At 42.8% G+C, this 26467-nt stretch overlaps 1 protein-coding gene across 1 annotated transcript in view; it reads left to right on the top strand.

Moving 5' to 3' along the window:
- APOLTP (apolipoprotein lipid transfer particle homolog) overlaps positions 1 to 26467 on the top strand; it is a 345964-nt gene that overhangs the window by 36080 nt on the left and 283417 nt on the right. Inside the window, exons 11-18 of the mRNA XM_088466926.1 lie at positions 961 to 1141; positions 9786 to 9941; positions 15761 to 15894; positions 16703 to 16861; positions 20208 to 20379; positions 21147 to 21358; positions 23969 to 24157; positions 25511 to 25650. Coding sequence (XP_088323052.1) covers positions 961 to 1141; positions 9786 to 9941; positions 15761 to 15894; positions 16703 to 16861; positions 20208 to 20379; positions 21147 to 21358; positions 23969 to 24157; positions 25511 to 25650 — 1343 coding nt within the window. The remainder of the gene's footprint in view (positions 1 to 960; positions 1142 to 9785; positions 9942 to 15760; positions 15895 to 16702; positions 16862 to 20207; positions 20380 to 21146; positions 21359 to 23968; positions 24158 to 25510; positions 25651 to 26467) is intronic.

Here is a 26467-nt window from a genome sequence, read left to right as displayed (position 1 = left end):
TGGCTTCGTTCCGTTATTTGTGAGGCTTATGCACAGGAGGGCTTACCTGTGCCAGCCTCTGTTAAGGCTCATTCCACTCGTTCTGTGGGTCCCTCTTGGGCTGCTAGACGTGGCGCTTCTGCTGTTCAGCTGTGTAGGGCGGCCACTTGGTCTTCAATTCAGACGTTTTTGAGGTTCTATGCGTTTGACACCTTTGCCTCTCAGGATGCATCCTTTGGGCGCCGGGTACTCCTTTCAGCACAGGAGCGTCCCCGCCCTTAGTTGTACTGCTTTGGGACATCCCCAAGGTCAACCCTGTGGACCCCCTATGGACCCTGAAGTAGAAAACAAGAGATATGGTAAGAACTTACCTTTGTTATCTCTGTTTCTACGAAGTCCATAGGGTCCACAGGGCGCCCGCCCTGACGCACCTGGCTTCAAATGGGCTGTGTGGCTGGTCACCGGTTTTCCGTCTCCTATTGCTGTGAGTATGGTTTCTTGTGTGTTCCAGTCTTCCTTCTCTCTGTTCCATATTCTCCTCCGGCCTAGGCTGCTTACCAACTGGGGTGCCTGTGGCTCGGGGGCGGGGTATAGAGGAGGACCCAAGTGCATCCTGGGAGCTAAAAGCTTAACTGTGTGGTGCCCATGGATCCTGTTCCAGCTATAACCCCCAAGGTCAACCCTGTGGACCCTATGGACTTCGTAGAAACAGAGATAACAAAGGTAAGTTCTTACCATATCTCTTGTTTTTTACTTAGCATGGAGTCAACCTTTATAGATGTTATAAATAATTGGCATCTAATTTATTGTGATTGCATCTGTACCAATGTTATTTTTCGAAGTGGTACTTGCTTCCTTTTTCAATAAAAATTTTTACATTCAATCTTCAAGTGATATTGTGCAAGTGGTTGCTTATTTAAAGTTTTAATGTGCACAGCTGAGTATGAACATTGAATGTGCTTTTGTACATGTCCTTTGCAGGGAATGACAGATTTTCAAACAGTGGGTGGAGAACAGCGGTATTCAGGTTTGGCAGAATTGAAGCTAAGCAAACATGGCAGCCCCATCATACTATCAGGAAATGTTACTAAGCAGCATGGCAAGAAGATGGCACTTTCACTTTCTCTGAATAACTTGCTAAAGGATGCTGCTTTTATTACAGGTATGTATGAGGCGTATTATATATGTTCGAATGGGAATATAGTTAAGATGGCGGCGTTCGGGATGCCAGCTGTTGAAATCCCAGCGCCGGAATCCTGACATTGGCCAGAATACTGGCACCGGAATCCCGACATCACTTGAGATGCCTACGCCGGAATCCCGACAGCCGGTATTCCGAGCGTAACTATAGCGGGCTGGGCATCCTTGGGGGGGATAGGGTTAGGCTGTAGGGGGGGGATTGGATTAGGCTATGGGCAGGGGGTGGTTTGGTTTGGGCACCAGTGGGAAGGGGGTTAATGTTAGGTACTAATGAGGAGGATTAGGGTTAGGCTGCTTTAGGGTTAGGATGCAGAAGGGGAGGGTTAGGGATAATGGATAAATGGAGGAGGGTTAAGATACTTACGGAGTCCCTGTCAGGATTCTCAGCATCGGGATGCCGCTGTCATTTTTTTGACGCCAGCATCCCGTCTGCCGGTCTCACGGGAGAACAACAGTTAAGATGCCAGCGGTAAAAAAACCGACAGCGGCATCCCGATGCTGAGAATTCCGACAGGGGCTCCGTAAGTATCCTAACTTGGTATATGTCATACAGTGCAATTAGATGTGTACCCCAACGCCTGTAATAATCCAGCGATTCTCTCCTCGCTCCTACTACTGCTAGCCTGGCAGTGGTTTTTCTGCCGCTCATATTTGCCTAGGAAGTTTGGGGAGGTGTCTCAGACTGCCAGGAGAGTAAATCATCCCCCGAATCCCGCCAACTTCTCCAGTTCAGGGGACCGAACCAATGGGGATTGAAAATAACATTAGTCAGAAATATAGATAAACTTATACTTAGGGGAAAACAACGTTAGTCAGAAATAAAGATAAACTTATACTTAGCTGTCATTTCTTGTGGAGAATTAGCGGCTTTTTCTCAAGTCTTCCCTGCAACTTAGCATACTATGGGGGAGATGTGTCAAACCTAAAAATGACAAGTGGAGAATTTGTCCATACCAATCAAGCACATTCTACTTTTCATTTTATAGAATGTACTAGATAAATCATAGGAAAGAGCTGATTGGTTGCTATTGGCACCTTCTCAACTTGTCCTCTTTAGAAGGTATAATACTTACCACCCTATATATATAATAAGTAGCTCATAGAACTCCATTGTTTGTTACCAAGCATTAACACCTCTAAGGGCAATATACATACAGTATGTTTACCATTTGATATCACACATCATTGGTCAGCAGCAGTGCCAGATTAATGTCCACATGGGCCTGGAGCTGATATTTATGAAGGGCCTATTGCAGAGGTTCCCAAACTTTTTTTGAATCACGACGCCCTAGAGTATCAGCATTGTTTTCACGGCACCCCTAAACCAAACATTTGTTATTGAGAAATCCTGAAAAAATGTAGTGAAGTAGTGAAGTGAAGTAAATTGTGCTGACCGGTCCTTAGGCACAGTTATGTGGTTGTGAACAGGTTTGAGCTTTTGTTTGTCCACATATTTACATTACATTGACCATAAATAATTTGATTTGGTGTGAACCACCAACCTGAGGCACCCCTGCAAGTGTCCCGAGGCACCCCAGGGTGCCACAGCACACAGTTTGGGAACCACTGGCCTATTGTGTGCCGCTGCAGGGGGTGTGACAGTCGCTGCGATGGTGTAACTAGAGATGTGAGGGCGTGAGCTGCGAGGTGTGGTCTGCACAGGGGGTGTGGCCAGTGCCATGGGTGTGGCTATAGTGGAGCAATTACAAGAAAAAGTTGCGCTCTGTGTGAAATGGTATGACCTCTATTGTCTGTCTTTCATTAAGTGCTAGAATAGTTTAAATAAAAGAAAAAAAAAATCTAAATTGTTCACTGATCATTGTCATATTTCTGTAAGTGTTCATCCCACATCCCTAGTCACTGCTGTAAATTAATAAATGAACGGCCTTCTTTAGCTGTTCCTTTTTAAAAAATAAATATCTTCAATGGTAATACTGGACTAGGGCAGTAAGGGCTACCTTACTGTACAGCTGTGTATGCATGAGTTTGTTTGGGCATTAAGTTTTTTTGTTAATTAAAAAAAAATAAAGTTTAAAATAAAAAAAAATATTTAAAATGATAAAAAAAACTCAGAAGTCTTTACATATAAAAAATATATCTTTTTTGTTTGTTTGTTTTTTAAAATGTAATCTGTTATTGCCATCCTGAGATAGTGCTAATAGAACAGGTAGGACGAGGACGGGATGTACTAAAGGGGAAAATGCGGTAAAACCCTGAAAATGCAGTTTTTGGGGGTTTTACCGCATTCCCCATATGTACAAAGCACCAATGGGTAATGCCATCTTCAGGTGGAGTTAACCAATAGAAGCCTATCGGCTTCTTATCGGTACGCTCCCCCTTGGGAGGGATCCGATCGGATGCACACATATTAGCGTTCCCACTAGGCTGTTTTAGCGGGGCGTGGCGCCCTGCCCTCTTTCTGGAAGGCAAAAAGCGCCCTGCCCTCCAGAAGGAGGGCAAAAAGCGCCCTGCCCTAACAGCCTGCGGGAACTGTCTTCACCCGCGGGTCGCAGCGTCCCGCGGGTGAAGAAATGTGCGGTGACCCGGTCACCGCCAGAGAATAGACGCCGGGCGCATGCGCCCGGCATCTATTCTCCCTGTCTGCAGGGCTTGGGGGCTGCCCGGCGTGTCCGTAAGTGCCGGGCACGCCCCCAAGAGTGACGTAAAGGGGACGCGTCTTATAGACACGCCCCCTTGTCGATGACCACGCCCCCTGCTCGGACACGAACGTGCCCTCTCTAGCTCCGGCGCCCTGCCTCGCGCCGGAGCTAGAGTGAACACTACATATACAGAGTGACTGTGCAGTATAGCTGGGAGTCGAAGGAGCTGTGAGACAGAACTGCTCAGCACAGTGCAAACTGGACGGACCAGCAGAGGGGATGGGATGGTGAGCACAAGGGGGGGGGGGGGTGGGGAATCTTAGGGATCTTCATAAACCAACTTTCTGGGGCCCCTATACACCTTAATCCAGGGCCTGTCGCTCTTCCTGTTTGTGCTGACACTGTCCCTTTGGGAACGATGGGGTGGGTGTGACATCACACATGTGCAGAGGTGGTACTCTATACAACGCAAGGAGGGCTTCTGAAGTCTTCCAAATCGCTCGCCGCTCCTTGCACTCCCAGCTCTGGGTCCAAGTCAAGAATCGGTCCCCTTATGTGCACCTCAAGCTCCTGTACCCTCTTAATTTACCACTTGCGGTTAAGATGCCAGTGGACGGGATGTATACCAAAGCTGGAATCCTGACTCCCGTCAGGAAGCCGATGCTGTGATCCCAAAGGGATCAAGATACCAACGTCAGCATACCGAACACCGGCATCCCGGAGGTAAGTATACGGGTAAGGGTTAGCCCAGTGTTGGGGGGGATAGGGACCTCCCAGGGAGGATTAGGCTGCGGGGAGGGGGGTTTAGGGTTAGGTACCACCAGGGGGAGGTTACGGTTAGGCACCAACCCGGGAGGGTTTGGTTTAGGGTGTGGGAAGGGGGGTTAGGGTTAGGCACCACCGGGGGGAGGTTAGGCACCGCCAGGGTAGGGTTAGAGGAAGAAAGGGGGAGGGGTACGGTACTTATATTGGGATGCTGCTGTCGGTCTTCTGACCGGCGGCATCCTGTCCAGCCAGGAGCGTTGTAAGAGAGGAGGGGGCCCCTCCTCTCTCCCTGGTGGCTGGCAGCCGACTGACGCGGCTAGCCAGCCACCGGAGCCTTAGTAGACTCTGGGCACTAGAGTGTGCCCGGAAACTACTGCTCATGCGCAGAACACTGGAAAATGGCAGCGGCGGCCATTTTTCCGGTGTTCTGAGCAGCAGTGACACCCGACGCGAGACCTCGGACAGGTAAGTTTAAAAAAAATATGGGTGCAGTGTGTGCGGTGCGGGGCCCCCCTGGACACGGGGCCCGCACACACTGCACCCATTATAGATACGCCCCTGTGTCCAGCGGTATATCATACAGGTCCTGTGTGTGTATGTATGTGTATATATGTGTGTGTGTGTGTGTGTGTGTGTGTGTGTGTGTGTGTGTGTGTGTATATATATATATATATATATATATATATACACACACACTGTACATACATGCATATATACACACATATATATATATATATATATATATATACTATATACACTATATACACATATTTACACTTACATATATACACATTTACATACATATATATTATATACACATTACAATATATCTATCTATCTATATATATATATACTATAAACACATATTTACACTTACATATAAGTACATATATACACATTTACATACATATATATTATATACACATTACAATATATCTATCTATATATATATATATATATATATATATATATACACAGTATATATATATATATATATATATATATATATATACATCGATAGATAGATAGATAGATAGATAGATAGATAGATAGATAGATAGATAGATAGATAGACAGACACAGACATTACACCCACCTCTGGTTATGTACACTTTTCTGAGTTTTCTCACTTAGTGTCCGGCTGCAGTGTAACAGCTCAGTTGCCAAGGAGGGGTGAGGGGTCAATGGCTGGGCTTTAGAAAACCCCGGGGCACAGTTTTTAGCATCCCGGTATACAGATGAAGGGGCGGCGCTTAACACGATTTGGGGGCGGGGCTTAGCGAGATTCGGGGGCGGAGCTTAGCACAACTCAGATTGCACTGTCGGCCTGCCCGGAGGCGGAGTTTCGGACAGTCTGGGGGCGGAGCTATGAGCAGGCCCGAGGATAACCGGGGATTCGGGCAATGGGGCCGGGGGTGGAAGGAATGGGAGATAATCCTGCAGAATGGACGGGGCTTTGGAATGCTGTAGTGGACTGGTGACAGGAAAAGTTTTTTTTCCTGTCAAAACAGCAAGCACTGCAGTAGGTCCTGTGGGCCTATTTTCATGGGGTGGCCTGGAGCTGCAGCTCCACCCGCCCCATTGTTAATCCGGCCCTGGTCAGCAGGAAACCTGCTGAACATTGTACCAAATGACAAACATTCCTGAGATCTTGCAGCATGATGAAACTGAAACTGATATATGCCTTATAGAATAATAAAAAAAAAACTAGACATGTTTCAAGAATGAAAAATATGTTGATGTGTTTAACTTAAAATTAATTTCACGTGATTTAATTTAGAACAGAAATAATATCAGAGAACAATATTTATCTGATGATATATTTGGATATTAGTTATCTCGCTGTTTATTTGAGTGAATAACAATTTTAATTGCGGGTATTGCATACCCAATATGTCTGTGAATGACAGTTTACAGACACATCGGATCGGCCCTGCAACACAGCAGATGGCCGATATATGCGAAAAATATATCGGTCATCTGTTGGTGTGTGTATGGGCGACACATTAGATCGACGGGTCAGCCCCACTGACCTATCTCACAATTGGTAAGTGCATACACACTTACCAATTGTCTGCCTGATGTGCCAGGCTTGATATCACAACTGGGTGAGCAAATATAAATTTGCCCACCCTGTTGAGCTGTCACCCATGAGTGGGGCCAACTCATCTGCGGGCCCGACCTGTCAATCTAGTGTGTCATATATGGGCGGGGCCTGACCCATCGATGGTTTGACCTGTTGATTTAGTGTGTACCCAGCTTTAAGCTTACTCACAGGCGGGGCAGACCCTTCGACGGGAACAACCTGTCAATCTAGTGTGTACCCAGCTCACTCATGGGTGTAGCCGACCCATCTATGGGACCGATCCGTTAATCTAGTGTTTACCCAGCTTTAAGTTCATCCATTCACGGGGCCGACCCATCGATGGGACCGATCCATCAATCTAGTGTGTACTCAGCTTTAGGCTGAATCACAAAGCTGTCATTTATCAGCAGGTCTCTACAGCATATGTACAGATGACCGGAGGGGCGCTCGTACACACCAGCTGGTGACTGATATATCTTTCAGATATATATCGACCATCTGATGTGCTGCAGGGCCAATCCGATGTGTCTGTAAACAACGTCGTTCACCGACATATTGGGTTCACACACCCTCCAAAGTACTATATATATGTCGGATGTTCAATGGAACGGACAATATATCTCTCAGTGTGTACCCAGCTTTACCCCTATTCTCGGTCCTCTTCTGTCCCAATGAACAACGGTGACATCAGCCACCTCGCCCCCTCCTGATATACTTACCCCCAGTACTCTTCTCTTAATTCCACATCAGACCTAACATGTGAACATATATAATTTTTTATCAGGCTGCAATATAATAATAGACTATCACGGTGCAGCCCAGAGATGATTGGTCATTTTGGCTGCATTAACCAAATCAACCCTTCAAATCAAACTCCAGAATCTCCAAAAGAACAATTTCAGTTAATGGTGGAGCCACGTAGTGTACAAAGTCAGGTCAGTTAACGGTGGAGCCACGGAGTGTACAAAGTCAGGTCAGTTAATATTGGATCCATGGAGTGTACAAAGTCAGGTCAGTTAATGGTGGAGCCATGGAGTGTACAAAGTCAGGTCAGTTAATGTTGGATCCACGGAGTGTACAAAGTCAGGTCAGTTAATGGTGGAGCCACAGAGTGTACAAAGTCAGGTTAGTTAGTGGTGGAGCCATGGAGTGTACAAAGTCAGGTCAGTTAGTGGTGGAGTTACGGAGTGTACAAAGTCAGGTTAGCTAGTGGTGGACCCACAGAGTTCTACAAAGTCAGGTCAGTTAGTGGTGGAGCCATGGAGTGTACAAAGTCAGGTCAGTTAGTGGTGGAGCCACAGAGTTTTACAAAGTCAGGTCAGTTAGTGGTGGAGCCACAGAGTTTTACAAAGTCAGGTCAGTTAGTGGTGGAGCTATGGCGTGTACAAAGTCAGGTTAGTTAGTGGTGGAGCCACGGAGTGTATAAAGTCAGGTCAGTTAGTGGTGGAGCCACAGAGTGTATAAATTCAGGTCAGTTAGTGGTGGAGCCACAGAGTTTTACAAAGCCTGGTCAGTTAGTGGTGGAGCCACGGAGTGTACAAAGTCAGGTCAGTTAGTGGTGGAGCCACAGAGTATATAAAGTCAGGTTAGTTAAAATTAACAAAATTTACTGAGAAAAGCCTATTATTTTTTATTGGCAATCTATTTCTTGAAATGACAATTCCACTTTCTTATAAGTCATTTAAAAAAAATAATTACACACTTCCCATGATCCTCCAATTGTATCCCTCTGTCAGGAAAGGTGTGGTCCCTTAGTGGACTGTTAGCTCAGGCCCACACCACCTTGTACACTTCAGAACTTCAAGTTATAGCAACACATTATTACAGGGCTGATGCAAAGTGAACACTGTCTGTGCCAGGTGGCATTCAAAGAAAGCAAACAAATGCAAATGCAGATTGGGACGTATTACGGATGACATGAGCCGTGCGGCAGTAGAGGCGGGATGAGGGTGTGAATTAACATTCTCTCTTTCTGGGAGATGTAAAAAGCCTTGGAGAGAGTATAGAGGAGTAGTTGCACAAAGCAACCAATCAGCTTTTAACTGTCATTTCAAAGACTGTGTTAGATAAATGACTGTTGGAAGCTGATTGGTTGTTTGGTTTGAGAAACTTCTCCACTTCTCCACTTTATCTCTCACCAGGGCTTGATACATCTCCCCTATAGGCAAAGTTCAGCAAAATCGTGATCATGCAAATGTGTCTTATCCAGACCGGCAATTATGCTCCTATGCATCCATTTTGATGCATATCTTTTAAATCTGCTATAGGGCAGGTGCAAATACATGCTGATGATGATGAGTAAACACAAACAGGGGACAGATGCTACACATACAGAAGCAGGCACATCTCGGGATTTGTACAGCCCTGCATACTGTATGTGCACAAATACACAATTTTTGTGCCCACTATTTGTTTGGAGTAAGTTGTGTCCATTTTATTGCTCTGCAGCGGAATGGGTATGAAGTCCCAGTGGCTGAATAGCCGCCGGTTCATATCCCGACGCTAGCAGCTCGAAGGGAGAAGATCCAGACAGGGCAGGTAAGTACCCTATCCCTACCCCTCTCCCCCCTAACCCTCCCTTAGTGGTGCCAAACCCTATCACCCCCCCTAGTGCCTAACCCTAACCTCCCCCCCTGGAGGTGCCTAACCCTAACCCCCCCTTACCGCACCCTAAGCCTAACCCTCCCGGGGGGGTGCTTAACCCTCCCCCTAGGGGTGCCTAACCCTAACCTCCCCCCCAAAACCTAACCCTATCCACACTATGCTCTTTAAACCTAACCCTCTCCCACCGCGGCTAACGCTAAGGGTGCCCCGGACTTACCTCATTCGGGCTGGCGTCCTTCGGTGTTCTGGCGTCGGGATTAAGATAGGCGTCGGTATTTGGACGCCTATCTTAAGTCCCTTGTCAGGATCCGGATGTCGGTATAGAGACCTACATCCCCTCCGCATTATCCCCTATGTGTACCTGTAAATTGTATTCATAGATGGACATGCCATAGCAAATGGTAATAAAACAAGTCAATTCTATCTAGGCATATATATTTGTATGGTTCCAGGTAATGGTTTGCTTTATTCTTAGAATATCTGTATTACATATGGTCCCTTTTCTAACTTAACATTAGTTACAGTGAATGGCTTTTTGTCTTGTAACACAGTGCTTATTGACAAGAAGGCGGATGATAAACTGATGCAATACTCACTAGAAGGAGAAGCCTATGTTCCAGGAGTGATTGGTTCGTACACTATTGGACTTCTGCAGCAACGAGGAGGTGTATGGTCAAACTCCATGAGAGTCAAATATGGACTTTTAGGTACAGTGAAAATGATTTTCTAATGAGATGATGAGCCCAGTTCCTGAGCACAGGTTTGTTCCTTTATGGGATACCTCCCCATTGTGTCTTGCCAAACTTCCACCCTTTATCATAGCAATTGGTGAGCACATCAGATACCTTGTCATAAACTTCGTGGTCCTGTGAGAGATAATTGTAACATGAGCAGTAAGAGGTAGAGAAGGGGAGTTCTAAAATGCGTGCTAACATTTTCCAACCTGATATTGTTAGTTAATCTGTTTTGTACTACAGCAAGCTGCTAGGCAGATAAATGTTAGCAAATTAGGAGGGACAAAACAACATATTATGATTTTAAAGATAATAATCACACCTGTCAATGGCATTAAAAATATATGGAACTGACTTACAAAACACAGTTTATTATAATAAACCGTTGAAAATAAAATCACTTAGGGGCCTATGTATATGTGCCACAATTATTACCAGTCCTTATAACAATGAACTTTTTTTTTGCACAAATATCCCCACTATGCACTTAATCTAACTTGCAGGGACAGTGTAATAGAATATTGCTGTCCCTCTGTGAGTCCCGGGGATATTAGAGGAGTCTTTCACTTTTTCAAGAGTCTCCTCCGTTGAATCTGGCACTGCGCATGCCATGCGCACAGTGTCAGCTTCCAGAGCCGGACAGAGGCTGTAGGAGAGCGATGTTAAAATCCCTCTCCTGCAAGAATACCTCCATATAATGGTTTGCGCCATCTGAGTATGGTGTAAACTAACCAAGCTCAGAAAAGTTTTGCTTTTAGGAATTTGGTCCACAGGGGTCAGATAATAACGGGGACTGCATTCTGCAGCAGTAGTTTGCCTTATCCAGAAGATTTCTGAGAAATATCCTGCATTTGGCTGTTAGTACAAAGTGGTGATACATATAATCATGTAGAAACTATAGTTTCTGCATAATTTTATGAATAATACTAGCCCCCTAAGTGAGAAGAGAGCAGATATGAATTGCAAATACACTATATGAAACAAAATACACAGTCGTATTAAATATAAAAACACACCACTTATTATTTTGGAATAATACTACACCAAGGGTAGAAGCAGGTTCCAAAGGGCAAAATTAAAATGTCACCCTTGCAATAGGTTTATCGATAATTATAGCCAGTATTGGGGAAAATCTCTCTTAAATACAGATTTGCTAATTAACCAAAATTGTTGCCATCAATCTATGCAATGGTATTATACACAAACACTTTGGGGCCTATATACAGTATCAAGCTATTTTTTACATAAATGTATGCAGTTTCTGCATAATTTTATGTATTGTCCCTATGTACTAAAAGCTCAATGCAGGAGATTTCACAGAAATCTCCGGCAAAGTGCTAATTAGTGCTGCAGATCGCGTTCTCCATTATTGGGGACGATCTGACCCCTATATGTTATGTACTAAACCAAAAAGCAAAGCTCTTCGGAGTTTAGCCCTGGTAGTTTATACCATCTTCAGATGGTGTAAACTAGTATAAGCCTATGGAGGCTCCAGGTGCAGGAGACAGATCTTTCGATCTCTCCCCTGCAGCCCCTGGCTGGCTCCAGAAGCTGACACTGGCCGCATGTGCAGTATCAGCTTCCCCCGGAGAAGTCTTTCACTTCTGTGAAAGACTTCTCATAAATGCTGGGGATATAAATCGCAGGGACAGCAGTTACCGCAACTGCTGTCCCTGTGAGTTCCTCTTTGTACATAGAGGGTATATTTTCATTAAAAATTAAATTATCCCCAGCGAGTTGGATACATAATAATCGCAGCAGTAGCGCGATTTTTAGCATATAGATTGCAATTATTAGCACATAGACCACTGTGTGTCTCAATAAATCTCTCTCTCTTTAGTCATTTTTGACACATTATTTGGTAGTTGTTTTAAAAATGGTACAATAGGATGTAATGTACAAATACTTGGGTGATTCCTATTCACAGCAGTAGGGAGTGGACTTTAGTTCACATTCAACTATGGAATGTTTTTATGTGTATACAGTGTACTATAATCTGTAATAAGTACTAAATGAGTAAGGTGTGACTCTAGAAACAGGAGGGCTTGGTAATTTGGCTTCTCCCTAAATTGCTGGGAGCTATTTTTTCATTCTGCAAATGGCTGCTTTAAATTGAGTTTTTCATAGATTACATTACTTCACACACATACATTTATCACAGGGTTCGTGAGTCTTGGCATGAGTACGGCTTTATAACGTTCATTTATCGTTTATCTTGTGCTTGGCTTGTTCTGTGGAATCATTAGCTGTATTTTATAACCTCATTCTGCAGCCAGATTTAGCTGTGGTTCACTGGGATCAGTGCTGTCAAATCAGCTCTTGTCACAAAATTTTGATTCATTTCCATCCAGTTCACAACCCTGCATGACGTTCCAGAGGTCACTTTTCTTGGAATTAAGATACAATTGAATGCAGATTTGCCTGAAAGCTCACTAAAATGATGTGACTATTGTAGCAAAGAACTGTAAAGGTGACCTCTCCCATTTTCCATCTCATTTGGTGAATCAGTATCGTCCCAATCTGTGGGGATAATTTTTAGATTTAGGAAATAATGCAATTTAGAGCTTTCTATAGTTCACTATCCAATATCTTACATTGATACATGTACACATTTCATTCATGGTGATGTTACTCTACATCACATAACATCATGTAAAGTATGGCTGACGTGCGCTGCACACATCACGCAGTGATAGAAAATCTATTGCCGCAATTTCAAAAGAAAGGTCCTTGTCAGATTGTCAGCTCAGCTTCTCAGTGATGCTGACTGGCAGCTGATATAGGAGTCTAAATGCTTCACCAGCCAGTCTTGGGGCCTTCTGAGCAAGCCTGTGTGCAGTGTAAATGGAGGCCTGGACTTGGGCTGCTCCTTTGAAGCCAGAGATGCAGCAATGGTCCCTGAAAAGAATTAGAAACAGGATGCCATAAAAAAGAAATGGGCTCCCTTAAACACTAACGAGGCTTCGCTGGCCCCCACTCAGGATCAGGAGAGCAAGGCGAGAGCATTGTGAGGGTGGACCTGCTTAGCCAAATCCCATTACGGATCCACAACCCTATAGTGGTGGTAATATATTTGGTAGTGCACTTATCACCCTGATTTAGAGTATCCTCCATTGCAGTTATCTATCACTTTATTACTGTCTATTTGGCCCCCCTTTGGCTCTACTAACATTTACTTCTTAGAAGTGGCTCATGCTGTGCTACAGTGCAGCTGTACAAACTATGGGGGAGATTTATCAAATCTTGGAGAGAGATAAAGTGGAACAGTTGCCAATACCAGCCAATCTGCTTTTAACTGTCATTTTACAGGTGCTAGAAAAATGACAGTTAGAAGTTGATTGGTTGCTATGAGCAACGTCTCCGCTTTATCTCTCTCCAAGATTTGTTAAATCTCCCCCTACAACCTCATCCTATCATTTTCGTCATTGCTGTTATTTAAGTTTTTTTCTTTTTAATTTACAGAACCCTGCTCCTGAAAATATAGTGCCCATCTTATTACAAGAACCCAGAAGGGTCATCCATTTGTTTCAGAGTGCATGTTTTCTGCTGCAGTCATTTTCCCTTATACATTTCACTGTGCAGAAAACGATGTCATTTTAAGTGCGCCCTACAGTATGTAGAGGTTGTGTTATCTTATTTTCACTTAATGATTGAATTAAAAATGGAATTTCAACAGGGGTGCCTACACTTCTATACACACCTGTTCATACATGAACTTATCTGTAATTGCTTCTTATGTTTGCATTGAAACTCTTCAATCGATTTCATGTTGTTTCTATACTTGTAATAATCACCTAATTAATAATTGCAGACTGCCAATAATATAAACAATATCTAAAAGTTATATGAGACTCCACACTTACGCCCGTATTCAATTTGGAGTGAAAAACCGTTTTCGCGTGTTTTTGGCAAAAACTTTTCACCGATGATGTCATTTCACCAGGCAGAAAAGTATCGCCGTATTCAATTTGAAAGACTTTCCACTTAGGAGGAAAGTCAATGCAATGTAATAGGCGGAAAAAGTTCAGAATTGGGGTTTTGGGGTGCAACGTTGCGGGAATCCCCGTGCAGCCTTCAGACAGTCCCCCAAAGGTAAACTGTGTAAAAAAAAATTCACTTAAGAACACCCCAAAAAATCACTTTGATTTTGGGGGCGAAAAAAAAAAATGTTGGGGGACAAAGTTAAAAACTAGCAAACTTGACTCTTGGGGGGGTCCCCAAGTATGCCCCAAGTGTTTTTTTCACTGCAGGGGCTTGCGGAAGGTGTATTTTTCATGTTTGTTTAAACTTAACTTTAGCAACTTTAAAATATGCTGACCCCCATTTTCAAGTACCCCAAATTTGCTGGGATAACTTATTTTCTGCAAAAAAACCTCCTGAATAATATTCTTCACCACTTATACAAAAACGCTATTTAGCAGCTATTGAGCCCGTTTATAAACACCGTGGCCCGTATTCAATTTGAAGCGTTAAGTCCGGATCCGCGTTAAGTTACCGCCGATTATGTTTTGGTTTTCCTCCGTATTCACTTTGAAAGACTTTCCGCCTGGCCGGAAAGTCAATGGAATGTAATAGGCGGTAAAGTATCGCCTATGAATGGCAGGCGGAAAAAAGTGCAGAATTGGGGTTTTGGGGTGCAACGTTTCGGGAACCCCCCTGCAGCCTTCAGACAGCCCCCCAAAGGTAATCTGTGTCAAAAAACAAAACAAAACTTAAGGACACCCCAAAAATTTACTTTGAAAAAGGGGGTAAAAAAAAAATTGGGGTGCAAACTTAAAAACTAGAGAACTTGACTCTGGGGGGGTCCCCAAGTATGCTCCAGGTGTTTTTTTGATTGCATGTGTTTGTGGCAGGTGGATTTTTCATGATTTTTCAACTTCACTTTAGCAACTTTTAATTATGCTGACCCCCATTTTCAAGTACCCCAAATTTGCTAGGATAAGTTATTTTCTGGAAAAAATACTCCTAAATACTATTCTGCATCAGGTATAGAAAAATGCTATTTAGCAGTTATTGAGCCTATTTAAAAACACCAAATACCTTCAGCAAGCCAAATCAGGGGGTACCATGTCACAGCATCATTTGAGGGGGTGACATTTGAGGGGGTGACAGACTGATTTCCCCCAAAATGACAGTACTTTCCGCTTGTTACAGTATCGCCGGGTGCCGTTTATGCGTACTTTCAAATTGAATATGGGGTAAAGCGTGCAAGCGCGCGATACTTTAACGCCTACAAAACAGGCAAAGTCTCAAATTGAATACGGGCCCAAATACCCTCAGCAAGCCAAATTGGGGGATATCATAGGGAACCCCCATGTCAGAGCATCTTTTGGGGGTGTCAGGCTGATTTCCCCAAATCTGACCGTACTTTCCGCTTGTTTAAGTTTTGCTGGGTCCCGTTTTCGCCTACTTCCAAATTGAATACGGGGATAAGCGGGCACGCGCGAGATACTTTTCTGCCTGCAAAACACGCGATGTAGGCGAAAAGTCCAGGAGGTGAAAAAGTAGCGTGGCTCAGCTCAAATTGAATACGGGCCTTAGCCTAATAATGGGTTTAGAGAACACTGATATAAAACTATCAGGAATAGCTGTGATTTGTGGTAAATAAGGGTAAATGTCTTTCGTATCTACAGTCATACTTTTTTTTTAAACCAATGCTGACACATAAAATATGTAGTAGAGTTAATGCATTACCTAGTTCTTAACCATTACCACTTGTATTGGTGTTTTGTTACTGTTCATCTTTCTTGCGTATAGTCGGCACGCTGATTGTATCATGCCATTTGTAACAGGTGATGCAAAGATTCTCCGCCACGAGTGTGACACAGGACAGAAGATAAAAATGGACACAGAATCTGAGGACCAGTACAGAGTGGACTTTGAGCATGAATTTTACTGTACACAGATTCAAGCTTTGAACCACAAGGTAAAATACTGTTTAACTTGGTGTACAGTATATGGTAAGTCTGTGTTATATTACTGCAGATATAGATTATTCTGTATACCAAAGCAGTACAAATTATACGACCATTACTAAAAAAAATTTCGCCTTTGACAAATATTTTAAAATATATAATTTTTATTTAAATGTTTAATTCACCAATTGCTACATTTGAATGTTTTTTTTCCCTTCAAATTGGAAAACAAGCGATTTGTGGAAACACATTTGGTAAAATGAACTAACTGTGGGAATGATTCAAAGATGGACGCAATGCCGCTGCTTACACAGTTGAGCGATAATCAGTGGTCTGCGCGTGCATCTGAGTCGCAGTGTGTATGCATCAAGTTTCATTATCATTGTCGCTCACAGTGAGGATTTATTAGCAAAGTGATTGACAGGTAGGGTCATTTGTGGGTGGCAGCGGGAAGGTGGCAACTGAAATGCAGGTGTGTCACCACCGATTTTCAGAGCGTGTCTCTGTCTGTGACTGCGATCCTGCCATCAAAATGGCTTGGAGTCTCAATTCCAGCAGCCATACTGCGCGAACATAGGGTTACTCAGAAGTCCGATAGTCAACTGATTTGCGACCGAGCTGCGTTGTTGTACGCAGTCGCTTGGATTTGCAAAGTTGCCTCTGGGCGTCTCAATACACATCTCAGTGGCTGCGGCATTTGCATATTTTCGCACAGCCGCTATAAAAAAGGACCTAACTTCAGCTCACAGATTTACTCTACTTGGCTTGATTGATCTTAATTGTTCTAGTTAGTAACCCAACCACCAATATCTATTGCAGGTGCACTTACATCACGAAGAGTATGCACCTCACATACATTCTTACTTGGAGGTGAGCTATGGAAAACACTGGGATGAAATCAACAACAAAAAGAAATTGTTCATCAGCCAGACATTCAAGAACAACTCAAATCCGTCGGCATCCAGCTACTTTATGGAGGTATCAAATATTTCCATAGTGACTTAGAACATCATTACTTAGAGGCACAAGTACTTCTTCTTCGCAGGCTCTTATGAGCCATGTCCCCAAATTACATACTGTACTGCCTTCTGTTGCATTGCTTGTTTTCTATGATACAGTATATCACTATTAAAGTATAGTAATGTACAATTGTAACATACAGGAAAGCAAAATTATATTGGATTGGAAATATAATACAGTATCAGGCAGCATTCTGATTTCAACAATTCATTAATAGTGCAGTACTGTAATCCTAATAACGTATTCTGGGATTCTGAAAACTCTTGAGGAAGAAATAATGTTCTGATGTATTTCTGTCATACATTTCTAATGTCAACAGGAGAATGGTTTATTGTAAAAGACAAATGCTGAACAAAATCTCCATAACTAACAATAGCAAACTCTTTATTGTTGATGTTAGCAGCCATGTATCTCTACACTCAGTGGGCTATTTATTAGGTACACCTTTCTAGGACCCCTTTTGCCCCTAGACTAGAACAACCTAAATTTTTCCTGACATGGATTCATCTAGGCACTGGAAACTTTCCTTAGAGCAGGGGCGGGGAACCTTTTTTCTGCCGAGGGCCATTTTGATATATAGACCATTATTTGCGGGCCCGATGCAGGCTACGCCCCCTCCGCGTGATGTCACACGGGAGCGTGGCCACAATCCCCGGTGATTACAGCAATGCACAGAGCATCCTGTAGATACTCCGGGGAGCTGAAGGGCAGCGGTGTGACCATCTGAAGCATCCTAAGGATGCTCCAGGCAGCACTGCTGCATAGATTCTAGTTGCAGTGTGCCATTGTAGGCACCCTGCTAGCCAGATGAGTCTAGCAGAAAACAGCTCCGAGGGCCAGAACAAATGATTCCGAGGGCCTTATACAGCCCCCGGGCCTGAGGTTCCCCATCCCTGCCTTAGAGACTCTGGTCCATTGTGACCTAGGGGCCTATTCATCATCACTTAATTTTTACAAAAGCAAGTGAAAATGCACAAGTGTTCAGGCCATTCATCACGAAGGTAAAGAAGGAGATATCACAGACATTTCCTGCTTACTTTCCTCTTGCTCCTTCCGCCGGACATCGGGGCTCTTGTGCGCATTCGTGACCTGTAGGTCACGCATGCGCACTGCTCTCGCGAGCAGTGAAAAGATTCACTGCTTCGAAAGGAGCAGTGAAGCCGCTTGCTGGGGCAGCTGATTTTCGAATAAGCTGTCTCAGCACCGGAGCAATAAAGAATTGCTCCAGCATCTGCTGCGAGTCAGTGTGTTAAGTATCAGGGTCCGTTCGGACCTCGATAATTAACATCTTGAATAGGCCCCCCGATAACATCACATATGTCAGCTGCTTCTCTTGCTGCAAATCTTCCACTCCACCACAAGGTGCTCTGTTATAATGTGACCTGCTGACTGTTGCACCACTGGAGTGCACTAATCTTATTGTCATGTTTGTAGAAGCAGCTTTAAATGATGTGTGCTTTGTTACATGGTGCGTTATCCTGCTGGTAGTAGCCATTAGAAGACTGTCTTTATTAACTTTCTTAAGTATCTGGTGTTTATTTACAAAGTGATCAGGCTGTAAAACCCAACACTTCTGTTCGTGTTTATGCCCGGTTTTTAAAAGGGCAGTGCTTTTACTAGCAATACACAGCTAGTAAAAGCACTTCCCTTTTAAATATTAGGCATAAACATGAACAGGAGTGTTGGGTTTTACAACTTGACACTTTGTAAAATAAACCCCTCAGAGTCCTATAGGACCTACATGTGTCTATTGTCTTTCTTAAGTATTAGATAATTAGATTTAATACTGGCTGGCATTAAAACATTTCTTATAACTACAAATAATGCAGGGAGGGTTTTGGCCTAGCAATGAGTCTTTGGGGGTACTTGTTGAAAAAGTATCTGCATGTTCCTAGACAGAAGTGCCAAAACTCTGTTACCTCTGAAAATGGATAACATTGGCAAGGGAACAATTATATTCTCTGATTCATGGTAAGCGTACAGAATAGATTAATTGATAAAGGCTGGATTCATTCACTTCATGGTTAACCACAGGTACTGCTTTGTTGAGACCCAAAGACTGAGGGCCTGATTCAGACCCACTCGCGAGCGGCTGTCCGCTCGCAAGTGGGTCGATGGTGTGCACTGCGCATGCGCACGACGGAGGGAGCTTCGTCGTGCGCATGCGCGAGACGCGACGAGCGAAGGACTTTCCTTCGCTCGTTGTGTCTGATCAAAGGGGGCGTGCTGTCGATGTTGCTTGACAGCACGCCCCCTTTGGTGGGCGTGCCGGGGGCGTGCCTCCCAGACGGGGGCGTTCCCAAGGGAACGCCTACCGTCAGAAGCCGGCCCCACTGACATCACTAGTGATGTCAGTGGGAGTGATTTTGGCTCTGATAGAGCCAAAATCACTCCGGGCCTTGCGGTTGAGAAACTCAACCGCAGGCTTCGGCTCGCAGTGGCGATGGTTGCGATGGTCAAGACCATCGCGACCATCATCCTGCACGCTCGTATAGGCTGTGGGTGGTGACCCACAGCTATACGAGCGTCCAGGAGGACGCTCCATAATTATGGAGGTGGGCCCTGATTCAGAGCGAGCGCTCTAGTCAGAGCGTCCGGCTCTGAATCAGGGCCTGTGTACATACACAACATATATAGAGAATGTGGCGATCAGCAAAGTGCAGAAATATCAAACACAGGAATCCGTCGTTACTTAAAATGTTTCTACGAGTTCCTATTGCGGCATAAAAGATATGAAAAAGATCTATTTGATGCAACTCTATCAGCTATACATGATTTTTGGGAAACACAAGTTAACTATTAAAAATTTAACAAATGTATTAAGTGGTTGTATTTTTGTTTAAAATGTAAAGAAAAACAGACAGTCAAGTTAATAAAGAAATGTAGGGGTAAATTTAGTAAAGTGAGAGTTTTTAGAAGTGGAGATGTTGCCCATAGCAACCAATCAGATTCTAGCTATTATCTTCTGGAAGGTGTTAGTTAAATGTTAAGTAGAATCTGATTGGTTGCTATGGGCAACATCTCCACTTCTAAAAACTCACACCATAGTAAATTTACCCCGTAGTCTCTATAATACTTCAAGTAGACAGTCTCTATAATACTTCAAGTAGACAGGTAGTCCCTATAAGACTTCAAGTAGACAGGTAATTCCTATAAGACAAAGTAGAAAGGTAGTCCCTATAAGAATTCCAGTAGTTAAAGTAGACAGGTAGCCCCTATAAGACTTCAAGTAGGCAGGTAGTCCCTATAATACATAAGAACCTTAATTTCTATAAAATGCTCAGAATGTGCACTTATTTTTTAGTTCACGCTACAAGTTTCCGAGAAACAGGTGAATTACAGGACACAACTTCTACATACTCATTCTGCTCTAGAGAGCAACACCAACTTCAAAGTACAGTATAATGACCGAATGCCGTTTGTTGCTGGACTACAGTGGAAAGACACATCTAAAATTGACCTTCAGAAATGGGAAGGTAAAATTAAACATCTGTCTTTGTGTATATGCTATGGGGGAGATGTATCAAAGCTTGTACAGAGGACAAGTGGAGGTGTTGGCCATATCAGATTATGATTGTGTGCTATGGCAACCCCTCCTCTTGTTTGATACATCTCCCCCTAAGTAAGAATTGTATAGACCATACCCAGTTGTCATGTAACATTGGAAAGTTGTTTTGCCTATAACTTGAATTGATGTACAGGTATCTGACAGCAGCAGAATACACCTGGAATATTAATTCAATGTTAGAAACTAAGATCTTAGTGCTGTGACTGTTTTCATACTGATAAGGTTCTGTAGAACAGTACGTTTTACTTCACACTTTCCTGGTATCCTATTGGTGGAATAAATACAGGTTGAGTCTCCCATATAAAAATATTCAGAAATACGGAATATTCGGAAATACAGAATTGTTTTAGCATGACTGAGATAGTGAAACCTTTGCTTTCTGATGGTTCAAAGTACACAAACTTTTTTTAAGGCACAAAATTATTGAAAATATTGTATAAAATAACTGCAGGCTGTGTGTATAAGGTGTATATAAAACATAAAGGCATTCTATGTTTAGATTTGGGTCCCTTTCCCAAGATATTTCATGATGGTATGCAATTATTCTAAAATACGGAATATTCCGATATCCGAAATACCCCTGGTCCCAAGCATTTTGGATATTTTGGAGACTCAACCTGTACAACAACTGATAAAATGTAGTATATAACCTCATCATTCTCTCTCCTTACTCAGGGGCGCTTACTATGGATACTCCATGGCTGTATCTCTACTCAGCAATCAAACTCCATCAGCCACAGCGTCATGCTTACCAGACTATAGTGGAAGTGTCTGCTGGGAAAGCTTTATCTGTCAAAAACCTAGTGTTGGAAGTGTATCATAAAGACACAGGAAGTGAGAAAGAGGGGAGAATTCATATACACACACCTACGGTTACTTACCTAAGAGTCAGTCCCAGTTTAAGATTGTCTTATTTCCTGTACATGATTTAATGTGTATATATTAAAATAGGAAGTCATTAGTTTATACAAAACAAAAATAAAAATTGTCTTGGCAACACAACTTAACTATATTATACTTAACCAAGTAAATATGACCTGTTCTATATGTAGTATTTTGCATTTATTTATGTTCTATTCTAAAAAGAGAGGAGTACAGTACATTTTCTAGCTGAATTTGTACATGAATATTCTTTAGCTCCTATTTATCAAAGAATATTTGCTAGACAACCCACGAAAACACCCAGGTGCTTTCCTCACACTGAGATAGTCACAGTGTTTCTTCAGTCAGAGATGGTCAGATGGTGCTTTCTTAGACAGATTTGTGCAGAATGTGCACAGTGTTTCTTCAGACACATGATCAGACAATGCTTTCTTCAGGCTGAACTGGATAGTTAGTGGTTTCCTCAGAGTGAGATGGCAGGTGGTGCTTTCTGTAGACAGATTTATTTGGGCAGAAGGTGCTTTCTACACACTGAGAATGGCAGACAGTGCTTTCTTCAGACTGAGCTGGATAGATACAGTAGTGCTTTCTTCAGTCAAAGATGGGCAGGTGATGCTTTCTTCAGTCAGAGATGGGCAGGTGGTGCTTTCTTCAGTCAGAGATGGGCAGGTGGTACTTTCTTCAGCCAGAGATGGGCAGGTGGTGCTTTCTTCAGTCAGAGATGGGCAGGTGGTGCTTTCTTCAGCCAGAGATGGGCAGGTGGTGCTTTCTTCAGGCTGAACTGGATAGTCAGTGTCTTTCTCAGAGTGAGATGGACAGGTGGTGCTTTTTTCAGGCTGAACTGGATAATCAGTGGCTTCCACAGGCAGAGATGGGCAGGTGGTGCTTTCTTCAGTCTGAGATGGGCAGGTGGTGCTTTCTTCTGTCAGATATGGGCAGGTGGTGCTTTCTTCTGTCAGATATGGGCTGGTGGTACTTTCTTCAGCCAGAGATGACAAGGTGGTGCTTTCTTCAGTCAAAGATGGGCAGGTGGTGCTTTCTGTAGACAGATTTAGTTGGGCAGAAGGTACTTTCTTCACACTGAGATAATCACAGTGTTTTCTTCAGACAGAGATGGACAGACAATGCTTTCTTCAGACTGAACAGGATAGTTAGTGGCTTTCTCAGAGTGAGGTGGGCAGGTGGTGCTTTCTTCAGTCAGAGATGGGCAAGTAGTGCTTTCTTTGGACAGAGGTGTGCTGGTGGCGCTTTCTTCAGTCACAGATAGGCAGATGGTGCTTTCTTTGGACAGAGGTGGCCAGGTGGTGCTTTCTTCAATCAGAGGTGGGCAGGTGGTGCTTTCTACAGTCAGAGATGGGCAGGTAGTGCTTTCTTCTGACAGATGAGCAGGTAGTGATTTCTTTGGATGCAGATGAGTGGGTAGTGCTTTCAGACAGAGGTGGGCAGGTGGTGCTTTCTTCAGTCAGAGGTGGGCAGGTGATGCTTCCTACAGTCAGAGATGGGCAGGTGGTGCTTTCTTCTGACAGATGAGCAGGTAGTGATTTCTTTGGATGCAGAGGAGTGGGTAGTGCTTTCTTCGGACAGAGGTGGACAGGTGGTGCTTTCTTCAGTCAGAGATGGGCAGGTAGTGCTTTCTTCGGACATAGGTGGGCAGGTGGTGCTTTCTTCAGTCAGTGGTGGGCAGGTTGTGCTTTCTTCAGTCAGATATGGGCAGGTGGTGCTTTCTTCGGACAGAGGTGGGCAGGTGGTGCTTTCTTCAGTCAGAGATGGGCAGGTGGTGCTTTCTTCGGATAGAGGTGGGCAGGTGGTGCTTTCTTCAGTCAGAGATGGGCAGGTGGTGCTTTCTTCAGACATAGGTGGGCAGGTGGTGCTTTCTTCAGTCAGGGTTGGGAAGGGGGTTGCAGTCACGATGCAGATGGTCTAAATGCCGACCGTCTGCATCCCGTCTGTTTAATCCCGGCATGTGTCTAATGACCGGTGTTGAAATCCCGACGCCGGTCATTAGACCTATACCGGGAGCCCGACACCCGGCTTACCGATTGAAAGTAAGGCGGGTGCGAACAGCCGTGGGGGGGGGGGTTAAATCGTATGTATTCCGTGGGAAGATGGTGCTTTCTTCAGTCAGACATGGGCAGGTGGTGCTTTCTTCGGGCAGAAATGGGCAGGTTGTGCTTTCTTTGGACATAGGAGGCCAGGCAGTGCTGTTTTTCCTTTAATGAATCTATCAGTTTGAAAAATCAGTGGTTTAACTAAACCACACTTAAATTTGCTAGTAGTAGAACTAAACATTATCGATTAGTTAATGATTGTGTTAATTTACTTTAAACTCTGATTCCTCTGTTTCCACATTATAATCTCTCTTGTCTGTTTACTGCTATTCTTTATTGTGCACTAAAATCCTGTCCAATTATCTTCTATCTGGCTCCATTACATGCATAAAAATTCTGCAGGAGTAGACTAAACAAGAGTAAATCATATATACAGTATAATGACTTAGTAATGAGATGTCATAAGAAATGTATCCAGTACATTGCATTTGGTTTATGTTTTGTTTATGCCTATCTGTTTTAATAAAAATATATATTTTTTGGTGAATTGATTCATCTTATCCCTAGGCTTCCTCTGTGAATTTCATTGGAGGCAAATCCTTCAGAAGTTACAGTGAAATGCTGTCACTGTGGAATCAACTAATTAAAAATGAGATTCACTTGGAAAATAATGAGAAAATGAAGATTCTTTCATTCAAGATCAAGAGTTCAAAACAGGAATTTAATGTGACAGCTGATTATTGGATCACAGACTTGGTACGTTACAGACATTTGTAAGATTCGTTTACTGTGTCTGTGTTACAGACATATCGGCATTGTGTATAATTAACAAATGAATTCTAACATACATATCTGACACTTTGATTAAGCTTTATGAACTTAGAACTTGGTATACTTTGTACTTCAATTTAAGGTAAAGAGAAGAAAATAGAAATCAGTGTGATCCAGTGCAATTGAGCAGATGCAGAGCTCAACACCATTTTTTACAGTTTTCTGCTGCCAAAATGTGACTCTGATTACTTATTTAAGTGTTAGTCTATGTCTGTGAGTAGATGTCTACCTCGTGCTGTCCTTGCCATCTCTTACACATTTTCTTTGCACCGCGTTGACCAGTGTTTTCTCATAATCCTACCTGTTTTTGTTGTTGTGGATCATTTACATATCACAGAATATTCAGACATCAAGTGCACTTAATTATGCACAACTGTGTACTTATCCACCAACACATTCAGTTTTTGGGAATTGCTACTGTGAAATGGCTGTGTGTGGTCTCAGGTGCAATTCCACTGACAATGCTGGAGAGAGTAAAAGCTTCACTTGAAAGTCTGACCACTATTTAATCTTTTCCCTTTACTCCTAAAATACCACTTGGGCAAGTCTCATTTGTATGGTTAATAACTCATAGGAGTGCTGAAAATGAGGGCAGTCTTTATTATGTGTCACACTACAGCTTATGACTTATTTATTATATTATAGACGTAATGGCTGAGACTTGATTTGCGCCACCTGCATAGACATGTAGAAATCAAGTTCTTTGGATAAAATAATCTATGGAGCCTACTTTAACCCAGAAATCCCCCAAAAAGCACTAGCCCCTCCCTTTAAATATAATTCTATAAAATTATTCTGTTTGCATGTCAGTGTAATAAAAGCATATTAGTGCACCTTTGGGCAAGAATTATCCTAATCCATCTATCTCAAACCGCCACAAGAAGCTCAAGTGTGCAATCCCTCAGCCGCAGCCATCTTTGTAAAGTGATCTGTGTGCAAATCTCCACATAACTCAGGAGAACTGCAGAAGTATGTCTTTACTCACTACAGTCACGCTAAATGGCTGCAGAGGTACAGTACTTACCGTATAACAAACTCTTTTTGTATGACAAAGTGGATGGCAATGATGTAACTTCTACCATTCACATACAGCATATGCCTACTATCTTGACTAACTAAGTCACTATATTTGGATTTGCATAAATTAAGCATATAAACATTACAAAGCCTCATTTGCTCTCTATATTTTGCAGCAACATTGTTATCAATTTCCTTTATTTTATGTTTTCAAACAAATATTTTTTCCAATTATTAACTTAAAATGTTTATTTTTTTCAGCCAAGGAAGTCAATTTTTTTAATTAAGACAGTGTGGGCAGATCAGAAGAGTGCCCCCATAGTTATACAGCTGAACGGGCAGATCGAAGATGTGAAAAAGGAAATTATGTTCTATCAGAAACGTGGACTTATCCATTTCAGGTATTTTCTGTGCAGAATACTTTTTAAAAAATAGAAGTTATACAAACAGGGGCAAAACATGTGATCACCAGGCCCAGCAACACGATTTGTAATGATTCAGTATCATGAGCATGGTGTTATCAAGTTAATGAAATAAAATATATTAATTTGATTCTGAGCACTCCCAATGATATGAGTACCTGTGATGTAACGGTGTATAGGTAACACAGAGGTAAATGGATGCTGAATCTAACAGGCCTGGGTCCTTTCACACAGAGGATTATCTACATGCAAAGAGGCCTGGAATCCTCCTAAAAGATAAGCATGTCATCTATGGTTCATCTACAACCTAAATCCTGTTCCTATAAGGATCAATATTTGAGGATCTCTCCAAGGGCTTTGGTATCTCCTGTAGGGAAAGTACACCAAAAGCATATGCCTTGTAATCCATATTGGAAAATCCACGATATATATTTGTAATGAGTGAAATGTGCTAAATGACCTGTATCAACCATAAATAACAGTCTGAAATAACTTCCTAAGTAATCCATACAGTATTTCATAATGATGTTTCATATGCCTACGTATACAAATTCATATTCTAGTTTAAAGGAATTTTCATTAAAACTATACTGTTGGAGAGAAATCCTAGTTATAGAATTCATCACTAGAAGTGGTTTGGAATAATACTGCTATAAAACCAGTCATAAAACTAATTAGCAAATGTTGTCTTTTTGTCTTGAAGCGATAAGGGTATTCTAGCAATAAAGGATGTATTTGACCCTGGTGGGAACATACTCTCCTTTTAAAAAGAAAACTTTTTTATGAATTGCAACTT

Source organism: Taudactylus pleione, unplaced genomic scaffold, assembly GCF_031769625.1.
Source record: "Taudactylus pleione unplaced genomic scaffold, aTauple2 ptg000066l, whole genome shotgun sequence".
Lineage (NCBI taxonomy): Eukaryota > Metazoa > Chordata > Amphibia > Anura > Myobatrachidae > Taudactylus > Taudactylus pleione.
This window is presented reverse-complemented; position numbering and strand designations above follow the sequence as displayed.